General features: G+C 43.4%; 1 protein-coding gene across 4 annotated transcripts in view; it reads left to right on the forward strand.

Annotated features, from left to right (window-relative positions):
- Positions 1-27,922, forward strand: part of nphp4 (nephronophthisis 4) — a 226,391-nt gene that overhangs the window by 117,120 nt on the left and 81,349 nt on the right. For 3 of the 4 annotated variants that reach the window (XM_015967467.3, XM_015967465.3, XM_015967466.3), the window contains exons 9-14: positions 2,960-3,175; positions 3,548-3,707; positions 6,552-6,598; positions 17,400-17,537; positions 24,548-24,705; positions 26,429-26,620. In XM_015967467.3, coding sequence (XP_015822953.3) covers positions 2,960-3,175; positions 3,548-3,707; positions 6,552-6,598; positions 17,400-17,537; positions 24,548-24,705; positions 26,429-26,620 — 911 coding nt within the window. The remainder of the gene's footprint in view (positions 1-2,959; positions 3,176-3,547; positions 3,708-6,551; positions 6,599-17,399; positions 17,538-24,547; positions 24,706-26,428; positions 26,621-27,922) is intronic. The other variant, XM_015967468.3, reaches the window with a different exon arrangement.

Here is a 27,922-nt window from a genome sequence, read left to right on the forward strand (position 1 = left end):
AAACCAAAACATAATCTGCGTACTTCTGCTGCCTTTGATCTCTCCCCCCTAAACCTTAATTCATGTGTGACCAGCCTTGGGGTTAAACTGGATGTTGACTTATCAGTGAGTGCACATGTAAATGCCACTGTTCGATCCTGCTTCTTCCAGCTTTGTCGCCTTGCCCGACTAAAGCCCATTTTTAAGAGGCCACACTTAGAATCAGTGATTCATGCATTTATCACTTCCAGACTCGATTTTTCCAACTTGGTTCTAATTGGTGTAAATGTATCTGTCCTAAATCATCTGCAGAAAGTCCAGAATGCTGCAGCCAGATTTCTCTCCACTGCAAATAAACACTGCCACATCACTCCCATTCTGGCGGAACTACACTGGATTCCTGTGCAATTTCAAATTCAACACAAAGTTCTAACTTTTACTTACAAAGCCCTGAATGGTCTAGCCCCCTTATACCTCTCAGAGCTGCTCACCCCCTACACTCCCCACCCCCCACCCCCACCCCAACCCCGGTCACTAAGGTCTGCTGATCATCTATTACTCATCCTAAAATGAAGTATAAAGCTCGTGGGGAGCGTGCGTTCGCCTTTGCAGCTCCCAGACCTTGGAACGCACTCCCTCTGGTGGTACGCCAGGCTTCTTCACTGGCAAAGTTTAATTCCAGCCTGAAGACACATTTTTTAATTTGGCTTTTGGTCAATGATCGGTCTTTTATGCTGTGACTCTTCTGTTTTACTGACTTCTGTTTTTATTGACTTCTCTTTTATTGGCTGTTTTATACATTTGTATTGTTTTTAGGTGTTTCTATTTTATGACAGCTTTTATCTGTGTTTAATGTGTATGTATGTGCATTTTGAATGGCTTTTTAGGTTTAACTCTGTGCAGTGCTTTGGTCAGCTGACATGCTGTTTTTAAATGCGCTAAATAAATAAAATTGGATTGGATTGGACATCTCCTCGGCTGTGAAACTAAATGCATGTTCTGCAGTAATGTGAGGAACCCAGAGCTGTAGGAGTTCATTAATGCACCATGATATTAATGAATATATGGGTTTGACAAAAGGTTAACGGGAGCAGACGCTTTATTTGCTATGAGGGATGTTTTTTCCCCTCTGCTGAGTTTATTAAATACCAACAGCTTTACAGCTACTTATCTGTAAACATTACACAGTAACAAAAAGATCATCTGACTTTGATGGTCACTGATTATTATATGATACTACTTCCTTTACTCACGCTACAAATATATCATTTGGGAAGTTTTCTTTTCTATTTGTTTCAGTCCTGCTTTTCTTTGAAGTCAGTATCTGTTGATTACAAAAAAAAGTCTTGTTTTCAGCTTCTAATAACATTTTACCAGCTTTTGCTTCCGTCTCAAAACATTTCTGGTTCTGCAATAAAAGAGGAATTACAACAGCGAGTGAATGGCAGCATCCACTGGACAGCCACTGGAACCAGGATGAATGAAGTATCATTTATACAATTTTTTTGTTTATTTATTTTCAAAAAGAATAAAGCAGCAGCTCAGCATGATTTTACCAGTCTGATCTGAGTGTCTGGCCTTCTCTTGAGAAAGACTTGACACTTTCTTCCACTTTTGTACAATTTTATAAATGATCTTTACTGTTTTACCCGTCTCATCGTCCCTGTTGCTGGATGTGGTGTCACTCTCCACTCAGCCTCCCCTGCTGTGCACAGGTGATGGCATACAGTACATCTCTCATATAACTATCCCGCTCAGTATGGGGTTATAGAACTGTGGGGAAATGGATTAAATCAGTCATTAATGTTGTTTTCATCGAGAATATTGCAGCTGGCTGCAGAGTGACATTAATATGAATGATGTCTCATGGTAGTGGATTTCTTTTTTATATGTAAAAATTGCACTCAGGAATTGTAAACATCCAGTAATTTATAATAAGCTGCACTTTGAAGAGTTGCTGGTATTCTTCTATACCATCCAGCCTGTAATTGATGGTAATTGTGTTAGCGCCACAAGGTTATTAATAGATTCAGTAAAACATCCTGGTCCTTTAGTGAATGATGTAATGTAAAAGTCTGTTTCAGTTTTCTGAGTGCGCCTACAACAGCTGTCCAACACTCTTGATTGTAAATGTTAAAAGTGCTTCTTAATGCTTGTTCAATCAGATTTAGCATAAAGTCAACTTTGTGAACACACCCTCTTATAAAACCAGATTAACCAAATTTACATTTAAAGGCTTTTTGCATCTTATTCCTGTGACTTCTGAAAAAATGTCATACTATGAAACTGATATTTGTTCAGTAGGTTCAGCTGAGTTGCTGAGAAGTTTGGAAAATCATTACTTTAAGCACTCACGATTGTTTCTTTATTATAACTTGGTTTTAAAGAGCAGGCTCACTGAGAAACTTTTTTTCCTTGCTAGGTTTGAAAATTTGACCCCTATTCTACCCGTATTTCCTGCATTAGCCTCTGATAGAAAATAGAAAAACGCTGGTTTAGAAAGCCTGACAGATCTATGTCACACTGTCACAAAACATTCATGGACTCCCATCTTGGTTCATGACGGGGAAGGCTGTTGTTGGTTTAGCGTCCAGGAAACAGCAAAGTCTCGACTTGTAGAATCAGCGTTGTAGAGTCGCGTTGCTTTTAGCCAATCAGAGGCAAGACGTCCAAATATTAGGAAATAAGACTCCAAATCCTGTTGTGTTCTCCCACTTTCTCCTCAAACAGGCACACCGGAGCTCTTTTTCCCCAGAGAACCACTAACAATGCATTAGTTCCTAATAAAGACCACTGCCATTGTATTAAAATTATGAATACAGTCGACCTTTATCTTATTTTGTTTCATAAAGCAAAAACTCAATGAAGCTAATTCTGTTGCACAAATTTCCATGAGTCATATAAAGTGTCTACACTGAGGAAACGGCATGACTGCTATCAGCCTTCATTTTGTCTTTGTGTCCCCTCCCACCCCACATAGCTGTCTGCTACCTCCACATCCAGAGCTGCCTTCTTGCAGTGCCTACGCTGGGGAGTTTGGTGCCCCTTCCAGGAGCCAGCTGTCTGGAAAGACAAAGAGATACAGCTTGTTCTGCACGGGGGTGCAACACCAAATCCTTATGGAGTGATGGTCTACAGCACAGAGACCCCTAAAACACAGAGTCCTGAACCTGTCTCAGGTCCAAGCACAGCTCAGGTAAATCTGTAGCGCAGAGAGAAGGACCAGGGAAGGCCTTTAAATACTGTGATGATGTTGCTGCATATAAGTAAAACCTTCTCATCTGTGCAGCTATGTATTTATGCATAGTTTGCATCATTTACACTCACCAGTTTAACTACTGTTGTGTCTCAAGTCGTATTCTTGAGAAAAAACAAAATATTCATGTGTGAAATTGCTGATTGAACTTCACAACTTTCCTTGAGGAATTTGTGTCTCAGTGATCATCACAGTATTTGAAAAAGTACACCTTTCATTCCCTCTTGTGTTTGCTGTTTTATTGACACTAGTTGTGTCCCTTCCAGACAGCATCTCGACAGTTATGTCTTCACCAATTCTCTTGTGTTACAGAGATTTTCTTCCCTCAAGGAGCACTCGGAGGAAAAGGATATGATAAGATTCTGGCTTTTGTCCAGCCTGGGGAAGAAGATGTCCAGCCCTAGGGTGTCTCAGCGGACCAAGCAGGAGGAAGCATCACATCAGAGGAAATCCCCTTCATCACCTTCACAGAGTAAGTATCGTCATGTGATTCATAATAGTTGTTTTCCTTTAAATTAATACTCATTGATTATTAGCTAAAGAACAGGATACAAGGATTTGCATATGGCAGTGGTTCCCAACCTTTTTCCCAAGGGACCCCGTTTCTTACCAGTAACATTTTTGACGACCCCCTCCCATTCTCTCTTCCAGTATAAACATTATTAGGAAATGATAAAATTGTTCAAGCACATTTTAATACGCTTTGATTCAATAGATAACAGTAATAGTAGGCTCCAGTACAGAACAAAGTCATTAACAAAACCAAACAGAACATAATGTGCTTGACAGTTTGTATTACTTTTCTGAACACATTGTTTCTTGTAAACACTGATAAATTAATCATTCCTTTCAATAAACGTTTGACACATAAAAAATACACTGAGCAAAATGTACTTAAATGTGTATATTACTGTTTATACTAGATTATTTACTGTAAAGGCTGTGATTAATCAACCAGTCCTATCTTTAATGAACTTTTGACAAAATAAAACGGTGAGCGGAGCAAAATGTTCTTAAAAGTGTGTTACTTTTTCTGTACTAATTGTTTCCTGTCTTAATATCAGTAAACTTTTCACTCATGAAAAAAAAGTGAGCAAAATGTAGGCTATAAACAAGTAATAAATGAAGTTTTAACCCCTTAAAGTGGAGAGGTCCTGGCGACCCACTGGCGCCCCCTTGTGGGGGTCGGGACCCCCAGGTTAGGAACCACTGGCACATGGGGTCTGTGCTGATTAAAGCTCTCATGGCGAATCTTCAAACGCACAACCAAGGTCACGGAATACTCACCCCTCCCCTCGGGTGTCTTCCCTAAGACGCTTCGGCTGGAACCGGAAACCAGCGATGGCGGACGAAGAAAAACCTGAGAAATCTGAACAGTTCTCTGTATTTTTGTTTTTCTTGTGGAAGACCAGGGAAAGTCGTTTGAGGGGGGGGGGGGGGGGGGGGCTTCGTGAATAACTGCGGGATTTCACTAGTAAAAACTACATTATTCCAACCTTTCAGATTAAGCGTGACTGCTCCACAGTCTCCTTTCTGAATGAAGTTCTGACCTCCAAGCTTCAGGCCCGCCTCCCAGTAAAACCACGCTTTGATTGAATGTTTAACGACAGCCCATCGCTGAAGACAAATGATGCGCCACTGTCTGCATCCCTTTTCAAAACCCAAACTGCTGATTTGTTGTGAGTCTGTCAGTGAGCTGATTAAAAGCGTGGTAACGCAGCCACTCAATCCCAGAGACAGCACGGGGAACTTGAGTGAACCCTGGTTGTATAATTGATTATTTCCCTTCTAATGAGACTGTTAGTTTATCTTTGGAGTGGAGAATAGCGTTGATCGTGGCCTTTGTTGTTAGAAGATAGACATTATTGATGACATTTTAATCAATGTGCAGTTGTTATTACTTTTACAGGGTAAGTCTGAAGTCTTTTCCAGAGGAGAGTAAAATAAAACTATTGTTTATGTGACTGAGCTCGGGAGATTTTAACCACACTCTGCTTGGTTACACTCCCATCTTTACATCCTGAAATAATTCAATAACCCTTTGAGATTTATGGAGTTTATTGTGCCTTACTGGTCATCCCGCTCTAAAGGAGAAGCATGTGCAATAAGTGTGCTGCCTGCAGATGGAGCTCGCTGCAAAATTAATAAAGTGATACGCTAGCAGTCACAATGGACCTTTAGCTTATTCTTCATGAACACGACTTCCTGTAGGAATGTTAGAAATTCCCTTTAAGTCTACTGATCTATAATTTAGCTTCAGAATCCTGCTTTCTTTATGCTACCGACGCATTCCACTCTGTGTTCCTATTAAAGCGACAAGAGAAGAAAAAAACGTTGTTTAGAAATGATCTTTTCAAAGATGCTCAATAATTTATTAGCTGTACATTTCCTAATGTGCTATTTGCATGTCCCTGTTGTGTTGTAGCCATCCACCCTCCACCTATCATGAAGCAAACAGGCATCCAACCCGAGTTGGATGCCTGTTTGCTCAGCTGTCAAGACGGTCTCTTAGTGATCCCAAACAAATGGCCAGTTGCACATCAGTCCTGCTAACGAGGTGAATCAAATTCGCTGTACAAGTAGAGCTGTGAGAGAACAGCAAGCCCTGAAAAGAAAATGGTTGCCAAGGGGAGGATGCCAGCGCGAGTTTGTGAGCGAGAGCCAGCCAGTTCCATAACATGTCCACTCTGTATGCATGTAGTCTGAACAGATGGGAGCCACTAAAGACACCCCAGGCAACCGAAGCAATTTCCAAAGGGCCAGTCAAGCCCAGCATAAAGAGCGAGATAGAGCGGGAGAGGAGGACAGATAGATTGTGGGAAGTTTTTCATTTCAGTATTACCATGGCTACTTACCAAAAACCTCAAGGAAGCATTGTTACAGTTAAAAGTCAGCGAACTGTTGACATCTAACTCTGGCTCTTCATCTGTGTGAAATTGGATAGATGTGTTATGTTTGTAAATAGTTCAGGGATTCCAGTGCAGTTATTTACCTCGCTCGGGTTATTCAGTACACATTGTTCCGGTGCATTCCTGCACCTCAGGATGCCAGATCGCTCCAAATCCAATCAACGGGAAAGCAATAAAAATACGACATTTTACCGTTAACCTCAGTTCTCCCTCATGCACCAACAGTCCAGTAAATGTCTAACCTCACTATAAAATAACCTGCTACAAGGTGCATAGCCTGTAGATGATATTACAGTAACATTGGTTAAGCTAGTTCAACTCAACTGTAGTCAAACCACCAGAGGACATGATGTAATCTAAGAGCTCAGCAAGTGTTACACAGCACGCTTTCTGCTTGTGTTTTTCAGGTCAAAAGCTTCAGACTTCTCTACCAGAGTCACCTCAAGGTCCCGGGGTAAGACGCTTTCCATGCATTTTATCAAAGAGGGTAAAGGCTCTACGCAGGTGTTGTACCTGTCTTTAGGCTGCATGGTGGCGCAGTTGTTAGCACTGTTGCCTCGCAGCACGAAGGTTGCAGGTTCGAAACTCGGCTGCGGCATTTCTGCGTGGAGTTATATATATATATATATATATATATATATATATATATATATATATATATCTCAGACGTCAAGCTAAACAGTCACTCGACAGACAGGGTTAAAAATAATATGATCGATCTCGATTTTCATGCGTCATCCCAAAATAGAAGCTAATATCTTAATTTGACCTTGAATGAAAAATGTTATAAAACCTCTTAAAGGTTTTTTATCACGGAGGAGGCAGCGCTCATTTCTGCCTTCAGTCTGACGGCACAGCGCAGCGCCGGAGTTTGCGCAGCGTGCACTTATTGAATCTGTGTGTGTGTGTGTGTGTGGCACAGCTCCATGAGCCTCTCCAGTCACTGCATCCCGTTATTGGCACTATTCAAACCAATGTTGTAAAATTACTTCTGCCCTGCCCAGATGTGAGCACATCTGGGCAGGGGAAACTATTGTACCAACGTGTTTCTGATAAATCCGTGATGTTTCTTCTCACGGTCGATATGTGGGCTCTTCTTTTACACAACACACTTTCAGGGTGCATCTCTGGATGAAGCGTCCCACTCTGTTAACCTTGAGTCACATTGGCTTAAGGTACACCTGAGCCCACGTGGCTGTATTGATCAAGATGCTATGACAGCTTTTCATGTAGAGGTACCTGGGGGCTTAAAGGTCACACACACGACCTACAAAGGTTACTGCACTGGCCTTTTCCCTCCTGGGTTCCTCCAGACGGTTCACATCTTTTCATGTCATGTGCTGTAGATGATAAAAGACCCAAGCTGTCTGTACAGATGCAGTTATATAGGTTATGGGAACCAAAATGCTTTAGTGTAAGGCAACTTAATCAGTTTGATGGAGGATAAACGACCAGTAGGGTTAGGGTTTATTAAGAAGCATTCACTGATTAAATATAAGCACACTACAGCAACAGAGTGTTTAATCTTTACTAAAACTAACCTGCGACCCCCCTCGGTTCTTATGTAGATACTTCGGCTCCGCCCACCTCTGAAAAACCATTCCATGGAACGTTTGCTCTTCCAGGAAATGATCACCATTAATTATGTTTGAAGAACATGATGAGACCTGCATTGATCATGAGGGCAACACCATGCTAAGTTTAAACAGACAGCTGTCAGTGCTGGTACGGGATGATTTCAGGTCCCCATCAAATCAAGCAGGTAAAAAAATCTGCCTTCATAAGCAAATCTCCTGTTTCAGCCTGAATTTGACATGCAAACTTAAACACTTTTGCCATATCTTGGTCTCCAATCGTCTCCAACATTATTAATGTGTTTCAGTCAAGCGCTGATCTTAAGATGATTTCTGCCTAGATCAGGAAGGCCTTTGAGCTGCACGCTTACATAGGCACAATGTGTTGGTCAGACAGGGATTATAAATCTTTAACACTCACACTGTGTCTGGACTGTCCACAAATGCAGCAGGTCAAGCCTATAAATCTTGTTAAACGTCAGCATAAATGACTTATTTGCCCCAGATTCTTCAAACAATGTGAGTAGGAGGTGTAACTGAAGAGATGCGTGTTTACACGTTTTTTTTTTTTTTTGCATTTGCTCATCCACCTGCGTGGGATTCCAGAAATCTATATCAAAATATCCTGCATGAGGCGTTTAGCTGAATAACTACAAACCCACCCTGCATAAGGAAGCACAGATCAGTTGGAAATGTTATTCATGATGGAAGACAACAAAATGCCTGCTTGTGTCAGCTGTTGAAACCTTGGAAGCAGACAGAATATTGATGACAATCAGGTGGCGCTGCATCCAATCAGATTGAATGTCACATTAACATATGTTTATGTCGGAGGCTTCCCGTGAGCAGCTAACGGGGCGCTGATCAACCCTACCGTAGCTTCGTAATGATTTTAATTGTTCCGTGATCATCCATCTGTGGCTGGGGATTCTCGTGTTCGGTTACTAATGAGTCTTACATCAGCCGCGCGCTCCAAAGGTAGATGATGTGGATTGTGTCCGTTTGTTCAGGGTGATCTAAACTACGGGGCGGAACCACCGTCCTTCAGCATGAGTGGAAATGCCAGTGGGGACTGAAAGTTGTGATAAATGGTGGTTTTGCTAGGAGGACGAGGCTAGGGACACAAGCGTGTGCACGTGCACACACAGCAACATGGAGTCAGAGTGGAGGAGGCAGGTTATCAGCTGTTTCTCAGCGCCGCCTCTCTGGGCCAAGAAGGGCCGGTTTGTCGACTTATTTTAAATTGAACCAGCAAGGGCTGCGAGCCGTGGGAGCACTGCTCCTGTGAACTCTACAAACCGACCTTATTTTGATTAAGCCGCGGAAGCAGCGGAATCCTACAAGTGGGCAACTCCCAGTGGCAGAGAAGAGCCGCCCGTGGTCGTATACTGGCCAGCTCCTGGGAACACGTTAAAGCAAAAGGTGCCTGACTGGATAAAGGTCCAGTCCAGGCAGAATTAATTAATACGGACAGGGAATATTTATTTATTTTCACAATGCGCTGTAGTTCTTGTGGCTTTAATCACATTCTTGAAATTTTTTTTGCAGCAAATAGCAGAATCTGTACTCTGCATCATACTCCCAGGGTTTAGGGGGAAGGATCAACTGCTGTTTTCCAGAAGATGCAATTATTTTTGCACCAAACGAGAGTCACACATCATAAACGAGAACAAAAACATTGTCAATTTAATAAAATGTTGATAAGAAAATCACTGACATGCACTGCTTAAAGGATAGTAGCACAGTGAGTCTGGGCTCTTTAAACACCGTTTCTGGACACTGTACTTCATCATTAAATATGTTCATCTGGTTCGTCTCGTCTCGTCTCGTCTCGTCTTCCTCCGCTTATCCGGGTCCGAGTCGCGGGGGCAGCATCCCAACTAGGGAGCTCCAGGCCGTCCTCTCCCCGGCCTTGTCCACCAGCTCCTCCGGCAGGACCCCAAGGCGTTCCCGGACCAGATTGGAGATGTAACCTCTCCAACGTGTCCTGGGTCGACCCGGGGGCCTTCTGCCGGCAGGACATGCCCGAAACACCTCCCCGGGGAGGCGTCCAGGAGGCATCCTGACCAGATGCCCAAACCACCTCAACTGGCTCCTTTCGATCCGGAGGAGCAGCGGTTCTACTCCGAGTCCCTCCCGAATGTCCGAGCTCCTTACCCTATCTCTAAGGCTGAGCCCGGCCACCCTACGGAGGAAACTCATTTCGGCCGCTTGTATCCGCGATCTCGTTCTTTCGGTCATTACCCAAAGCTCATGACCATAGGTGAGGATTGGGACGTAGATCGACCGGTAAATCGAGAGCCTGGCTTTCTGGCTCAGCTCCCTCTTCCCCACGACAGATCGGCTCAGCGTCCGCATCACTGCAGACGCCGAACCAATCCGCCTGTCGATCTCCCGATCCCTCCTACCCTCACTCGTGAACAAGACCCCGAGATACTTAAACTCCTCCACTTGAGGTAGGACCTCTCCCCCGACCCGGAGGTGGCAAGCCACCCTTTTCCGGTCGAGAACCATGATCTCAGATTTGGAGGTGCTGATCCTCATCCCAGCCGCTTCACATTCGGCCGCGAACCTACCCAGCAAGAGCTGAAGGTGAGATCTGGATGAAGCTAGGAGGACCACATCATCCGCAAAAAGCAGAGACGAGATTCTCCTGCCACCAAACTCGACACACTCCACACCACGGTTGCGTCTAGAAATTCTGTCCATAAAAGTGATGAACAGAACCGGTGACAAAGGGCAGCCCTGGCGGAGTCCAACCCTCACTGGGAACAGGTCCGACTTACTACCGGCTATGCGGACCAAACTCACGCTCCTCTGGTAAAGGGACTGAATGGCCCTTAACAGAAAGCCACCCACCCCATACTCCTGGAGCGTCCCCCACAGGGTGCCCCTGGGGACACGGTCATAAGCCTTCTCCAAATCCACAAAGCACATGTGGATTGGTTGGGCAAACTCCCATGCCCCCTCCATCACCCTTGCAAGGGTATAGAGCTGGTCCACAGTTCCACGGCCAGGAAGAAAACCACATTGCTCCTCCTCTATCTGAGATTCAACTATCGATCGGACCCTCCTCTCCAGTACCTTGGCGTAGACCTTTCCAGGGAGGCTGAGGAGTGTGATCCCCCTATAGTTGGAACACACCCTCAGGTCACCCTTCTTAAAGATGGGGACCACCACCCCGGTCTGCCACTCCCTAGGAACTGCCCCCGATGACCACGCAATGTTGTAGAGACGTGTCAACCATGACAGCCCTACAACATCCATAGCCTTGAGATACCCAGGACGAACCTCATCCGCCCCCGGGGCTCCGCCGCTGTGTAGTTGTTTGACTACCTCAGCAACTTCTGCCCCCGAGATCGGACAGTCCATCCCCAGGCCTCCCAGCTCTGGTTCCTCCTCGGAATGCGCATTGGTGGGATTGAGGAGCTCCTCAAAGTATTCCTTCCACTGTCCGACTATAGCCTCAGTTGACGTCAGCAGCTCCCCATCCCCACTGTAAACAGTGTGAGCGAGTTGCTGCCTTCCTCTCCTGAGGCGCCGGACAGTTTGCCAGAACCTCTTTGGAGCCGATCGATAGTCTTTCTCCATGGCCTCACCAAACTCCTCCCACGCCCGAGATTTTGCCTCGGCAACTGCCACTGCTGCACCCCGCTTGGCTATCCGGTACCTGTCTGCTGCCTCCGGAGACCCATCTGGTTCTTTTATTATAACATTTTATTTTATTCAGTTGTCCAATGAGAAAAATGCTAAGTTGCAATCCACATTGTGAAATAAGTCTTAATATGCATCTTTGTTCATAAAAAACGTTTTTATATAATCTAAGATTGTTGAAAAGGACAACAGGAAGGTTTTTCTCCACAGTAGTTTTTACTTTTAAGCACGATCAGCCTGTGAGAAGCGCAAAGCAATATGTATTTGAGTTTACAGCAAACACACACACACACACACACACACACACACACACACACACACACACACACACACACACACACACACACACACACACACGCACGCACGCACGCACGCACGCACACCCTCTTTCATAATCCTGAGGGACTAAAAATGTGATTAGTATCTTCATTGCTTACTGTATATAGTTCATGCTTATGATGTCATTCCATGACTCTGAAGAAATAGAACAGAGCATGGTGCAGAATCATAGTTTGTATCCTTCAACCTCCACCCGTTCCCTCAGGTCGTCCTCCTCCATCCACCTCTCTGTCCCACCTTTCCGTCTGGTCACTATGGGGAGCAGGGCCTTCAGTCGCTCTGCTCCCCAGCTCTGGAACTCACTCCCTCCTGACCTCCGTAACATTGATTCCCTCGCTCTCTTTAAAACCAAACTCAAAGCCCACCTGTTCCGTCTAGCATTCCAATAGTTACTGTCTTTGCTCCAATCTGTCTGTTTGTTTTATGCTGTTATATCTTTTATTGTTGTGTATTTTATCCGTCTGTAAAGTGTCCTTGAGAGTTCAGAAAGGCGCTGTTGAAATAAAATGTATTATTATTATTATTATTATTATTATTATTTATTTATTTCCTCCTCTCCCTTTCCTCCATTCTGTCAAAGACACCGGCTTAAAAGTACTTTTGTGGAAATCTTCAATAATTTTCACTCTTCAACCCGTTTTTCCGTGGCTTCTACATGGATGTAAAGTGCTGATTAATCTGCAGCGTCCTTCCCCTGCAACGGCTCCGTAAACAAGCTGCATGCTCCACTTGTGTTAGCTGGACTTGTTGGATCTGATGACTTTCTTCTGCTTGCATAAATTATTGATCCCTGACACTCCCCATTTTCCACGCTGCACGGTGCTAAAGATCCTGCGTTATTTATAGGTAGCATTTGGAAGAGGAGCGGCGTTTGTGTGCCTCTGCTGATGATCGTTTCTCTCGTGAGTTCTCACATCGGGAAGCGGTCATGTTTGTTCTGTTGACCCAGGTGGGCTTGCAGTAGGTGAGGCCATGTTTCAGTTTGTTGCTGGAAGGGGGCTAGTTTGGCAACTGGCACTGACTCAGTCGAGCCTAAAACGCTGCCTTCCTTCAAAGAGACCAGCTGTTGTCTCTTGGTTTATTTTTTAAACGCAAAGAATATTCTTGAGCTCCATAAATCAGTTAGTATTCTGGCTTTTAGGTTTGGGGTCAGATTCACTTTCTTTTCTGGAACAAAATTATTATTTATACATAAACTTTTATAGCAAATTTTTGGTACTACTTTAAAATAAAGCACCCCATTTAGATGGCTAATAGATATTCTATTAATCATTTCCATAACGCTTTTAAAAATCATTATTAAGTCTTTATTAAGGGCAAGAAAGAAAGAAAATGACTGGTTTCTTGCTAAATAGTCAGCCAAGTTTGGTCTCAGTTTTTTGTTTTTAATAATATTAATAATAATAATGTTAATAATAAATGCTTAAAATTATTTGTAAAAGTTACTGATTAGCTAATAAAATATTTATTAGTTAATTATACGGGGGAATATTTCACCTTAAACATCACAACTAAACCACTTTAGTGATTGTTGGAGGCAAAACGCAGTTTAGTTCTGTTTCAGCTTCAGTTCTGAATAAACTAATGGAGACCGTTGCTTTTGAGGATAATCAAGTTAATATAAATTCTGCAGGTAAAGAAAAGGGAATAAAAGGGCTAAATCAGGCAACAGATTAGCAAAACATTTGATTATTTGCATGTATAAATAAGTGCTTAGTGATTGTTTTACTGTGTGAATTAGAATTTGTGACGTTTACAGATATCGCCCATCCTGCTTTTGTGTTAGAAACCTTAGAAAAGTTACTATTATACCTTTTATACATTTTTGCTCTCTTCATGGTGGCTAGTCGGGGCAGCAGTAGCTCAACAGGTTGAGCGGGTTGTCCCGTAATCAGAAGGTTGCAGGTTCGATCCCGGCTCCGGACAGAGAATTCTGCTGTTGTGTCCTTGGGCAAGACACAACCCACCTTGCCTGCTGGTGGTGGTCGGAGGGCCTGTGCTCGGCAGCCTCGTCTTTGTCAGTGCGCCCCAGGGCAGCTGTGGCTACATCGTAGCTCATCACCATCAGTGTGTGAATGTGTGTGTGAATGGGTGAATGATACACTGTAGTGTGAAGCGCTTTGGAGTCCTTACTCACTACAAGTGTGGGTCATTATCATTTAATGTCGCTGCTCAGAATGTCTTTCTGGTGACGTTTCACTCTGTCCTCCATGTTCTCACATTTTATTTTCTCCCATCACACGTCACATGCACTATTTACGCTCACTCACATCCAACCCCCACTGGTAACACTGTGACGAGGTGGCGCCAGGTCGTCCTCGTGATCTCCTTTATTTGTCTTTAATCCTTCACCTTTAGCTCTCGGTCCTTCAGTCTAGTATTCTGTGTGTTTTTATTAAGTCGCCTCCTCCTTTTGAAGCTCTTACTGTCTGACGAGCGTACAAAAGCCACTCCAGCTCATGTTTGTCCTATTCAGAGAAGAGGGAGTCGACCTTGATGCAGCTCATTAAAAACACCTAATGTGGAGAAAGGGAAGTTGTAGAACTAGACGTGGGAACATATTTTGAGAGCTACTCAGTTTGAGAGCTGCGTGATTCCCCCTGACAATCCCACCACCTGCCCTGCACTAGCTACTGTTTTCTGTCTTCTGCTTTCCTCTACGTAAACATGTTCAGTATCTCTCAGCTCTTGTCGTTCTAATCCCTCTGCTACCTACACCGTTCCCTGCTGGAGTAAGGCTTTACCTGGCTGCCAGCGTACCTGTGTGCCTCTTGGATTATTCATCATTAGAAAACATTACTGCTCCTGCCTAGCAGATCCCCCCGTGGGTCCTCCGTCCTGTCCTCTGTGCACCAATGCTGACCAAGAAGGTGAAAAATGAAGCTAATGGGAAAGTGACTAAAATTGCAGTTTTCTAAAAGGCCACATGAGGATAGCTCTAAACCCCCTCCAAGTCCCAATCGTAGGTTTTTCTCAGAGATAAACACATTTCCTGATCATTACGAGGGTCAAGGTTAATCTTTAGTATTGTGATCTACGTCTATCATATCACCAGATTCTCCCTGTTTGTCTTGCTGTCTTAGTTTTAATTAACATGCTATATTATTCTATTATCATCAAACATGTTAATAAGATATATATGTATGTATATTCCGTTCTGTTAACTTAGTTTTTATCTAATCAGAAGTTTCAAATTAGTTTATCTTTGAGCTTCTCTGCAGTTTCGTCTTCGTCTTCGTCTTCCTCCGCTTATCCGGGTCCGGGTCGCGGGGGCAGCATCCCAATTAGGGAGCTCCAGGCCGTCCTCTCCCCGGCCTTGTCCACCAGCTCCTCCGGCAGGACCCCAAGGCGTTCCCGGACCAGATTGGAGATGTAACCTCTCCAACGTGTCCTGGGTCGACCCGGGGGCCTTCTGCCGGCAGGACATGCCCGAAACACCTCCCCGGGGAGGCGTCCAGGAGGCATCCTGACCAGATGCCCAAACCACCTCAACTGGCTCCTTTCTCTGCAGTTGTAGCTACAAAATAGCATTGAAGTGGTTAAATGTGTCACGAACTCCTCCAGCTGACTCCATTTCCCAGCATTCCCGCCACCAATGTGTCCGCCGACGTCATCACGCCGACACTATAAACGGAAGTGCCGACGTTTCATTCATTACTCTGTCATCGTTCTCACCAGACTTTGAATCGAGTTCTCAGGCTTACCAGCCTTCAAACCTTCAAACCGAACCTAAAGGAGCTAAACCACGCTGTTTATCTCCACCACTCCGCGTCTGGGCAACAGACCTTCTCAGCCACGCTTCAGCTCTGCCACCAAACCTGACAAACTGGGACCATATGAGTGGCGAGCTTAAAAGAGGTTTTTTTTTTCCAGAGGGAGTTCAGAGCAGAACTGCTCTTCCTTTCATAATAAATCAGTTAGAATACATTTTGGACACGTCATCCAGATTCCTTCTCGATGCCTATCTGTTAGGATCCCTCTCAGAGGAAAGCTTGGGGCTGTATTAGTCACACCAGAGGTTTAACATTTCCTGAAAAGCATGGGAATGCCTCATCATCCACCAGGATTAGCCATAGGTGGACAGAAAAAGGGCATCTAAGCTCCCCCACTTATTCCCGCATGAGCTAATGAAAATGAGATAAATGATAGAAAAGTGCTGAGATGGAAGTAAGTGCATTTCACAGTTATTATAATGTTCTGGTCATTAGGCAGATTCATTAAAATATGACAAGCTTGTTTTCTTCATCCATTATTAAGCTGATTTCTGCTGCACTAATTCCAACACAATAACAACGTCCTGTTCTGCACACTACTCTGTTGCTCTTAATTATCATCTCAGCAGAAACACTTGTTCCAATTGTTTTCACTTAGACATTTTGATAAATGTGAAGCTCTCCTTCTGCGTAGGTCAGTGTTTAATAATATATGTCTGCAATCAATAAGACAATAAAAAAGATAAGAAATTAAATCAGTGGATTAAAAAAACAGCTTATTTTAGCTAAAATAAACTAGAAGTGTGACAGAAGCATTGAAAAAGAGCTTTTTGCTTTTCTTCATGGGGAGAACGAGTTACTGAGCAGGAAGTTAATGTTGTTAGTTAGCATCTGGAGCAGCATTGGCCACAAGTCAAATGGGAACAGATGCATGAAAATATGCTAATAAATCGAGTTGCATGTAAAGGAACACTTAACAGTTTCCAGCTTCTCCGTCCTACTGGTTGAAAGTGGAAGTACAACTGTCATGAACATCCCTGCTGCAGCCTGCTGTAGCTCGCGCTAACAACGAGCTAAAACTAACGTTGATACTAAACAAGCCATGAATTAAAAAGATCCATGCTGTTAGACAAGAAAAAATGATTACCTACTAGTCCAGTGGCAACAAAGTCACATCACCATCAGCTCATGATTAGCCTCCGTCAGCTTCCTCAAATGAGTGTAGGCCATGCCAATGTTTACTCTGGTTTTAGCTTGTTCCTTCATCTTCAAATACATTACTCTGACTTTTACCTACAGTCTCCACCATAAAGCCACAAACAAAACAAACTTCTTTTGTTTTTTTTATAGATGGTCGGCGAACTGAAAAAGCTAACTGCTAGCCTTTATATTGGCTACCAGCACAGAAAATTATGCAAGTGAAGAGCACCCCCTAGGAACACTAACCACTTCGCAAAACGGTTAAGTACTGTTTCTGGTTAGCAGAGGTCATCAGAGTGCTGTCCCATGGGAATTTGGTAAAGTGTTTACCTACACAGTCACTGAACCTCACTTTTAAAGGGATACTATGCAACAAGTGTTCCTTTAAATGAATAGGTTAAATAATAAAAAAATTGCTTAGTGATTATTGATGAAGATGTAAACATATATACGTGGAGGAACACAACTTCTGCGTAATCTTAATGTTAACTTAAAGACACTTCTCTTTTTTGGGGGTGGTGGTGGGGGGCTGTGTCTTTAGTATGGAAAGAAGATACACAAACCATTTCAAGTCAGTTCGTTGGAGGAAGATGACTATAAAATCTTGTGGGTTGTGGAAACAGAGGAGTGGTCAAGGCGTTTGAGTGCTGAGGAATAATGGGCTTCTGTTGTGATCTGAGACAGCACATGTCTCTCTGGCGTAAAGTATTTTCCTGAGCCCTGTTGTTGGTAATCATAATAATAACAGCAAATCATTTGCATTGTTTCTCTGCAGCTCTCACTGTCTCAGCTGGCAGTTACTTCACGCAACCCGACCATCAGCCACTCTAGATCGGTGTTGCCTGGGCAACAGTCATTTCCTTCTCTGCTCCGTCCTTCGCCATTGGCATCAGCCCACCAGCTGTCACATGTCGTAAGACTTCCACCCCCGTCTGCTCACACACACACACACACACACACACACACACACACACACACACACACACACACACACACACACACACACACACACACACAAACGCTCAAAGGATGAACTCCTTTGAATAACTTTTCAGGGTATAAAACTTTGATTAGCTTTTTGTCTTTTCTAACTTTTTTCTATCTATTTCTATGCGGATTATGACCCGATGCAATATTCTCTAACGAATGCTGTGAACCAGCATAAAGATAATGACTGATGTTAAAAAGAGTGCGATGAGCTCCGGTTTTCTAACAAGCCCTAATGCATCCTAATGCATTATGGTTGCAGTCGGCACATACGCCCAAGAAAAGCTGAGGAAGTCAGCCGCACCGTGCTGATTTTAATACCTCTTGTGAATAATTTCCTGAAATGATGCAGAAGTAACCTGCTCCCCACTGTTGTGGGTGTTTGCTGCTGAGAATTGGCTGACAGTCACTTTGCCTTTGAAATCTGCCTTGTCTTTCCTAATTTAGACCATGTTCACCCACAAAGATGCATACATTTGGGAATCAGTGCTGTATAATCTCACAGAATAGTGAGAAAAATCATAAAGCTGTAATCCTGGGATTAACCCGGAATCGTTTTCTGCATATCAGAATTACTTTGCACATTTTAAATGCCGTGCACTAACTTTATCTGTCCTCTGTAAAAACAAACTTATCAAACATCTGGTTTTTAGGAGGCATGTGAGAGATTCAAACTGCACAATGCAAAGCCCAACTGCAGAGGTCAACTTTACTCATATTTTAATACATTTGCAGTAGTCAAGTAGGAATAAACACCTTGTAAGTCACTGCAGTTAGCTAAAGCAGTAGAAAGCCAAACTGGAGTGACCATTTCCCGTGACACCATATGGTGCACATTGCAGAAGAATGGCATGCATGGGTATCGTTCACGAAGGAAGCCTCTACTAAAGCCCATGCACAAAAAAGCACACCTAGAACTTGCTAGGGCCCATGCTGAAAGAGATAAGCTGGGACTCAATAATCTGGAGTGATGAGACAAAGATGTCTGTTTTTGGAACTAATGGTTTCAATACTGAATGGCATTGTTAAGGTGAGGATTTCAAAGAGAAATGCATGATGCCTACAGTGAAACACGGTGGTGGCGGTGTCCTTATGTGGGGCTGCGTGAGTGCTGTTGGTGTTGGGGAGCTGCATTTCATTGATGGTATCATGAACTCAACAATGCACTGCTCTATACTGAAGGGGAAGATGCTGCCATCACTTGGTCGTCGTGCACTTTTCCAACACGACAACGATAAAAAACACACATCTAAAGCCACTGTTGCATTTCTGCAGAAGAACAGGTGAAGGTGATTGAATGGCCAAGTGTGTCTCCTGATCTGAACCCAATCCAATACCTGTGGGGAATTCTGAAACATCACGTTGAGCATCGCTCTCCATCCAGCATCCAGGCTCTAAAACAGGTTATTCTTGAAGAATGGAAAAGATAGATGTTGCAACATGTCGCCAACGTGTTCATTCCATGCCTATTAGACCTGGTGCTGCCCTTGAAAATCACGATGGTCATACAAAATACTAGATGTAGTAGTTTTTGTTGTGGGGTGTATTCATTTTTGCTTTAAACAATTTTAGTAAAACTAAAGATTTTGTGATCTGAGTTATTCTTATTAACCTTAATTTCATGTAATGGAGTTAATCAAGTGTTCAATAAAAACCCAGCCTTGTGAAAATTCATTGAGCTACTGATTAAATTCATACTATTTAGAGGGGGTGTACTCATTTTTACCGAGCATTGTAGATGTAGGAGACTATTTTCACATTCAGCCTGCACGAAAAGCTCAGAGTGACTCATCATTTTCATCACTAAGTAAAAAATGGTTGCTCTTTAATTGAACCAAACACAAGGAGAACATGAAAAGAAGTCCACTTTGGAGCAAACCAATGTCAACAGCAAGTACTGTGATGTAACTTCTTTCATTGTACCATCGATTAGTCATTGTTGCTTATGTCCAATAAACCACTTTGAGTCTGCTGCCATAAGCATTTAATGGAGCTCAAGTATTTGATAATCCATATCTGCACTGTACCCTCCATCAAGTACACCTTTTACTTCATTCGTAATTACATTTTCATCTAGAAACTAGTGGGCTTGGTGGCTTAAAGGAAGGGGGAAAGTACTGAAATGGGCTTTTCGTAGATTTTGTAAACAAAAAAAGAGAGACGTGTAGCCTGAAATGCTACAATCCATCTAAATACTCCATCTCATTACCAGTGATGAGTGGTTTTGCCGCAGCACCTGCTGTATGTTAAAGGATGTCAGGTGAAACTGAGGGAGAGCAGAGTCGACGGTTCATTCTGGGTCACAAAGAGATGGGGGCATGTGCACACCTCATATTTCCTCTATCTAACAAAGTTTATACTATTTATGTATCTGTAGCAGATGTTCTGTGTGTTTGGTCACTTCTTGTTGTCTTCACATGGCAAATCTGATGAAACGATGTGTCACACAGGAGTTGTTTATGAAAAACACATGAAGCAAAAAGATCAAATCCAGTTGAATGGGTGCATGGAGATTAAAGTTCAGAAAAAACGTGAGGAGTTTGTTTCAGGACAGCAGATCTGAAGATCCAACACAAAGTGTTGTGAGAGTAATATTAGAAATGGAGAGACAAGTCATCAGTCGGTGACCATGATGAAATTTCTTCTCTCACTTGTGACATCATGTGGATTTTTTTTCCTCGTATCATTTTAATAGAAATAGAATATCAGAGTAATCTGAGGGGAGAGCAGCCTGAGACTTTAATAGCATCTAGTTAGCCAAACATTTAAGGAAATTTGAACAAATACCAACAAAATCGAGTAGAGGAGCCCTTCACTTTTGGAAAGAGCTGAAAGCCACGCCTCATACCACGAACATGCACCCAAAAAGCCATGTACCTCTAACAGACAAGTAATGTTTTAGAGATGTTCCTGCTTAGACACGGCTGATTTTGACTGCTGAATCAATCATCTCCTTAGCATTCATTGGGTTCTGCAGGAGCTGCTAATCACTAATTTTAATCAAGTCTGCAGTGTTAAGCCAGGGAAATGTCTGTAGCGGGCAGGAATCCAGCACTTGTGATGCTAGCACACCCCTGCTAATGCTACAACAGGCTAAACAACAATCCGATGTAGCACACAGTTGAATTCTATGCTAATCACTTAGCAAAAATACACCAAAATTAGCACGGTTAGCTTGAAGTTTACAGACTGAAGCCCAATCTCAATACTCACACTGCGCCCTGCAGACTCCAGCAAAGTGCATTTGGAGAAAGTGTGCAGTAGGGTTTGAGTGCATAGTACACAAGTGTGCAAATAATAGCAGAATTGAGACAGGGAGCATTGCTTCATCAATAGCAACGCATGCCGGGATGCTGGTCGCTGTGATACTTTTTTCAAAAACCATTATCAACAACTTTTAAACAAACAGCCAAACAGTTATTTGAAAAAAAAAATTACATTTATTGCTGCTTTGTCTAAAAGTTTTAGAGCATCAACTAATCATCCTAAAATGAACTAATTTCATTAGAAAATACATATTTTCAGAAAAGGAACTTGAGCCATTTCTCCTGCAGCAATGACTTCTGGGTAAAACCCTTGCCCGAGGTCCGTGTCGCTGCAGACTTGGGTGAAATGCTGATTAAAGGTGCAATGGGGGCGTCGTCAACTTCCACTCGCACCCCTGGCTGGGAACGCGCAATTGAAGAGTGCGAGGGTGAAAGTGCGAGTATTGGGATAGGACCTGCCATTAGTTCAATGCCGGTTGAGTTAGCATTCAAGCTAGGTTGGTGTGCTAAGCCGACACCATGCGTCACTGTGCAGTGCATGCTGGGAACTGGAGTGCATTCTTATTGGGTGACAGCTTTCTCTTGTGGATACACAAATCTATCGATCAACGCTCTAGGTTCATGTAAAGGATTTGTGTTGCTAAGGCCAGGGGAGGGGCTTAGGGAAAATATAAATTATGAAAGATGACCTGCTTTATGTCATAGCACAGGGTCAGATGTTCACATTTAATAATTTTTAAGCTACTCTACGCTTTCCAGATTCAAACGTATTCAGATGCAGCAATGCTTCTTTAATGATCACTGAGCACATTGGTGGTTGGTCATGAGTTTTTATGTTGATGGAGGTGACGATTTAAATCCTTGTCTTATGACAAAGATGAGCCCCCACAAATCAATACAGACTTTAGCACAACCTTTTAAGCCCCTTATGTCCTCTGTGACATATGCCGGCTTTGCAATAAGCTTAGGCTTGGAGAAAATTAGGCAATTTTCTGATTTATCCTTAGTGAAGTTTCATTCTTGTTGCCTCATTGCTTTAATACACCCCAACTTTATTTGAGATAGCATTTCCAAGCAGCCAATATGTTCAGTAAAGTCAGACTTTTATGGATTTATCCTGGCGTGTAAGCGTACGTCAGTGGGTCAAACTTTTGTTGCTGCAAACCTCCCTTTCCTTTTCAGTCTGATCAGCTTGTTATGAAGAGGTCAAAGTTGTTTTATGTTGTTTAAATTAATGACTATTCAAGTGTTCTTTGGTAATGATAGAGCCTGACTTCTTAGCGAGGAGAAACATCAGAGCTTTCTCCTAAATAAAGGACCACATTTGCATCCATTAATCAGAGAATCAGAATCAGAGAATCAGAGAGAATTTTATTGCCAGCGCTCCAGCGAACCAGAGCATAGGAACTTGACTCCTCAGAACAGCCTGACCAAGATTACACACACACATATAGACAGGACAGATAGAGGCAGACCACGAGAGCAGCCATAACGGCGCTCATTCAATAGATGAAGAGGGGATTACATGAGGAGAGTTCGGGGAGAGAGAAAAAGGCATTAACAGAGTTACACCGGCAGGGTGTAGCTCTACTATGCAAAAAAACACCTCAACATATAAGCACGAAAGTCACAGTTCACAACATGAGACCCGGTAGGTGTGTGTGTGTGTGTGTGTGTGTGTGGGGGGGGGGGGGGGGTCTCCTCAGCGGGAGCAGCCTGTGTGGCGCTCGGCCAACTGAATCCACAGGTGGGTGGGAGGTCATGGGAAAGCACAGAGCATAGTGAGTGCCTCCATCTTGATGACTTCGATGCAGAGACCACAATCTGAAGGCGGGGGGGGGGGGGGGGGGGGTAGGTAGGGTTTTCACAGCATTTGTCTGCATTCCTTCCATCGTGGGGGTTTTTGCACGCAACTCCAAGGCTGCTTATGGCATCAGATTGGATAACAAGACTTTGTTTGGGTCAGGCAGAGATAATTTTCCTCTCTGCCTTAAAGTCTGTATTGATCATTCAAGTCCTCCAGTGAAGCCAATTCGGTGATTAAACATCTCCACACCGTCCGGTGACCCTCTCCGAGATGACATCCATTTTGCGCACTAACACCGGTAACACAGCTAAGACATTGTCCAGCTTGCGATTCACCTTGAGTAATGTCCCAGTCTGTGAAGTCTCCGCCCGGACGGTGCCGTCCATGGGTGCGGGTCGCCCTCCAATCGCTCCCGTCATCCCAATTTTTCAGAAAACCAGATATCCTCCCACTCCAATCAGAAGAAATCCAGCGATCATCAGGCCTAATATCCACACATCTTCGACGTCCTCAATGGACAGCTGAGAGAGACAGATGACATTCCACTTCTTCCAGGAATCGAGCATATATCCCGCTGCGTGTGTCCCTTGAGGGCAAGCGCGAGCCCCCTCCTCCATTCTCATCATAGAAAAAATCTTATCAATCGTGTTGAATGACCAATTAATTAAATCCATTTCTGAAAAATAGTGATTTCCAGAGGAAATGCAGAGAAGCGCTCTGTAGGCAGACGGGACAAAAAGAGCCTTGGGAAAAAGATAAGGGAGCAAAGCAGAAGTGACTGTGCTCTGTGAGTGCCAGAAGAAGTCACACATGTTAACTTAGGCTTGTTTTTAGCACCCCCTAATGTCCATTTAGTAGAACCAAAAGCAAAACATATCTCCTCGCTGTGCGTTTGTCTTTTTAACACCTTAATATGACAGCTGAAATGTCTCCCCAGCCTCCACAAGTGTCTACAGGAGTGGTTCGTCACTAAATAAAACAAATCAACTTTGTTCATGATCTAAAATATGCAGGAAATGTGCTGAAAACAGCGCCAGGTCCACAGGTGGCGGCCCGCCGGTCTGAATTTGCAAATGCAGCATTCTGACCACAGAGGGCAGTAGGGGTCAGAGTGACATTTCAGTAATCCTGTAGGGTCATTTTAGCACATAATGGCTCAAGAACATGATTTAAAATGTGAAAAAGTAGCATAGTAGGGTTTATGCCATGGAATCTTGGTTTGATGCTTCCTGACTTTTTAGCCTGCTGAATCACTCCCAGTTGGCAGTAACGTTCTCCATCGCGTTTTTAAGTGATCGTTGCAGGACCTGCCGAGAATAGCAGTCAACATGATAATGTGGGCCCAATTTCAGATGGTTTTAAACAGTATGTGTCCACCTACATAAAGGCTAGTTAGCAAGCTTCTGCTTTGGGTTGCTAAACGATGATGCATGCTAGCCTTTTATTAGCCAAACCTAGCAGTGAATCAATGCTAACAATGTTATCAGAGATATAGGTTAACATCATGAGTGATTTTTGTTTCCTTAGTAAAGAGCTAGCATGTTTGATTTAGCAGTCCAAAGCAGAAGCTTGTTACCTCATCTTCATAGTTATGAATGGAGGTGGACATGTTCAGATTAAAACCTTTGTCTTTATTTGATCGTGGCATCTAACATGTGGCCTAGATTATCCCAAATACGTTGTTGATCATTATCCGTAGTAGGTCCTGCAGTGATAGAGTACAAATGCCATGGAGAATGCTAATGTTATGATGGTTAAAAAGTCAGGAAGTGACAAACCAGGGGTCTGTGGCTTATAGGCTATTATAGTTGCTGTAATCTAATGCAGTGTGTGCATCATTGATGATTTTTGTGTTTGCTGAAGGCCCGCTCTGCTGTCACCAACATCACCCACCTGGAGATGGACCTTCAGCGGGTTGGTGATGAGCCACTTTCAGGTCAGGAGGAAGGAGACCAACTTCGGGAGCTTCCCTTCACCCCTGTCCACGCTCCTGTCATCACTCCGGGGATGAGCGTACCAAGGTGAGCCGTTCATGTTTTCCCTGAAAGTAAAGTAATGCTGTTCAAAATCTTATCATTTTGTTTTAAATTTTGTTATCTGTGTGGCAAGTCCTCAATAACTCGCACAATGCCTCTTTTCCATCAGCTGACATGATTTTCTTAAGTATTTATACTTTTTTTTTTTAGATCAGTTTCCTTTTATTCTTGCAGGTGTTTAGCCAGAAGCTCATTTCTGCATTTTTTCCTCTCTGCATGCATCTTTTAAGATAGTTGTAAAACTCTAAAACAGCCTTAGCACCCGGACTGTCAGTTCACACTAGATCACACCACAAGCTAAAGCCTGACGTGTTCAGCAAGTAGACAGAAAAACACTAGTCAGTTTCATTTTTAAGGGCTCCGATTGAAGTTATTTGAGGACTTTTGGGTAATTACTAATCTTTTAGGAAAAAACTCATCATGGGTCATGAGTCAGCTGTGATCTGGAGCTGTAAGAAATACCTTTAGAGTCTGTAGGGAATATTTTAATGAACTGAGCTCACGTTTTATAAATACAAAGCCAATGGGAATGCAGCCAACACCGTTAATTTGATACCCTGAACGAGAAAGAAAGTATGCTTCGCAAATAATGGGCACAATCACTGAGAGAGGAGAACTTGTTCTGATGCAGAGGTTCTGTAAATAAGCAGCTGGCAGAGAAAGCGGTTCCCAATCCCAGCGCTTGGATCCAGGCACGATGTTGTTCAGTTCAGTGGGCTGAAACATCTTTGCAGCTTCACTCAGAGCCAAAGCATCGTTTTTGACTGTTTTCAGTGTGAAATGACCCACTTTTCTGAGGAGAACAATAAAGTTGAAAGGAGTTTAATCCAAGTGGCTGCGTGTATCTGATGGAGCTCACTTCTTAAATAAAAATGATGGCTTGAATATTAATCCACGAAGGCTAAATTGAGATAAAACTTTAATCAGCGCGGAACAAACAAAAAGCATGAAATCGACACAGCTGTGAGGAAAAACACAACCGACTCCTTTCTCCGCTGCTGTCACCTTAATTAGTTGATCGAGGCTTCGTTGTTTAAGAAAACCGTCGTTTTGTTTTGAACTGTTCACCAAACGGACTAGGGCGGCGTCCACGCCGCTATCATGACACGATCGCTCATTGTTCTGTTGCCTGCACTTTAGCCAACCATCTGCACTGTGTGTGTGTGTGTGTGTGTGTGTGTGTGTGTGTGTGTGTGTTAGATGTTGGTGTAGAAAATATGCGTTATGTATTTTACAGTAGTTGTGCAAAAACAGGTGGCCACCATGATTAGAGATAACTGGCAATTACGCTTGAAGATCCTGAGGGAGAGCTCCGTCTCCCCCGTAACTGTAATGGTGGCGACGCAAACGCTGACATCCGTATGCTGTCTCATCATCGCTTCATCACATTTATGATCCATGCAGCCGGATATTGCTATTCAGGTTCAGATAAGCAGGATGAAGCGTCAAAGTCGATGTTATCTCCCAGAAAGATAATCATCTTGAATTAGTATGGAAGGAAAGCATGATTAAAAAAATCTCACATGATAAGTGAGTGTTGTATTCCACTCAGATCGAGCCATTTCTCCTGTATCATTTAAAACAAATCACCTTAATGAGGCCAGCATGGTTGAGACTCCACACATTACCTCCTGCTGTGTGCAGAAAAGCTCACAAGAAACCATTTGAGCTTCTTCTTCTCTTGAAAATCTGACTTTTTGTTCCTCAGTTCCTGTTCTGTCAGCTCGAGGAGCTCGCTGGCACACCTCTTTTCTGCTGGCTTCCCTGAAATTGCAGACTCTAGTGGCCGGGTGGCAGACGTCCTGGACCCCACAGCACCTCTGTCCTTTGATTCTCAGCAGGAGGAGGCTGACCTTTTACAAGGAAACCTGCTGGTGTTTCAGTTTCTGGCATTTACCAGGTGAGATCAGCAGTGCTGACACACATGGAGCAGCTTGTTGTACAGAAAACTTCACAACACTACACTTTTTGGCTTTGGGATGAGAAGTTCATTTTATTTTCTGTTTTTCCTTGAATGGACAGGGGTCAGTTCATTTAAACCTCCAAAAGGCCAGTCATCCTAAACGTTATGATCTTATTTTTTTTAAGTTTATCTTCATTTATGCATATATTCTCCTTCAGACACAGGGTCACGGTTTCTGGAGACCTAGTTCAAGGGAACATACGTATTGCTAAAAGTATTACAAAATATAAAACAGTCAGTCACCATCTTCAGAGCGAGGCTCTGAAATTGAAAAGAAACACAGAAAGAACATAACAAGGAGTTGTGCTGTTGTTAGCCAATCAGAGGTGAGATGTTTGCATATCATGAATATTAATGAGCAAGACTCGTAATCCTGACGTTTTTCACCCCCTACTCCTCCAACGACCTTCTGCCCCTGAAACAGGAGCGTCAGAGCTCGTCTTACACCGATAGTGACTCACAGGACATTCATTCATACTAGAGACCACTACAAATATAAAGAAAAATGAGTGAATGAGACCTTTAATATCTGTTCTCTGGTTTATAAGATGTTCCATCCAGGAGTACACACACACACACACACACACACACACACACACACACACACACACACACACACACACACACACACACACACACACACACACACACACACACACACACACACACACACACACACACACACACACACACACACACAGAAATGTTATCACTTCATTTTTTGTGGCAGCCAAGAGTTAATCTGGACATCTTATTCTTACTCTATTAAAACCCGGATGGTGGGAACTTTCTACAGCTGAATGAAGATAAGACTCAGATCCTCGTCTGTGCCCCAGACAAGCTGGTTCACAAAGTCAGAGACTCTCTTGGTCAGCTCGCTTCTCACACCAACCCTCTTGTTAGGAATCTTGGTGTGACCTTTGACCCAGCAACTCACCTCGATGGTACAATGAACCCGTTCTCTAAGCTGAGTCCCATTCTGTCCCGCTCTGAACTTGAGACAGTTCTCCACACCCTCCTCTCCTCACGCTTAGACTACTGCAACTCTCTTTTCACGTGTCTGAGCAGAACCTCCCTGAACCGTCTACAGGTGGTTCAGAATGCCTGTGCTCGGCTTCTGACCAAGTCCTCCAAACACACCCACATCACCCCGCTTCTCCTCCAGCTTCACTGGCTGCCAGTCAACTTCAGGGTTCATTTCAAGATCCTGGTTCTGGTCTATAGGGCCTTACATGGACA

This window comes from Nothobranchius furzeri, chromosome 15 (assembly GCF_043380555.1).
Source record: "Nothobranchius furzeri strain GRZ-AD chromosome 15, NfurGRZ-RIMD1, whole genome shotgun sequence".
Lineage (NCBI taxonomy): Eukaryota > Metazoa > Chordata > Actinopteri > Cyprinodontiformes > Nothobranchiidae > Nothobranchius > Nothobranchius furzeri.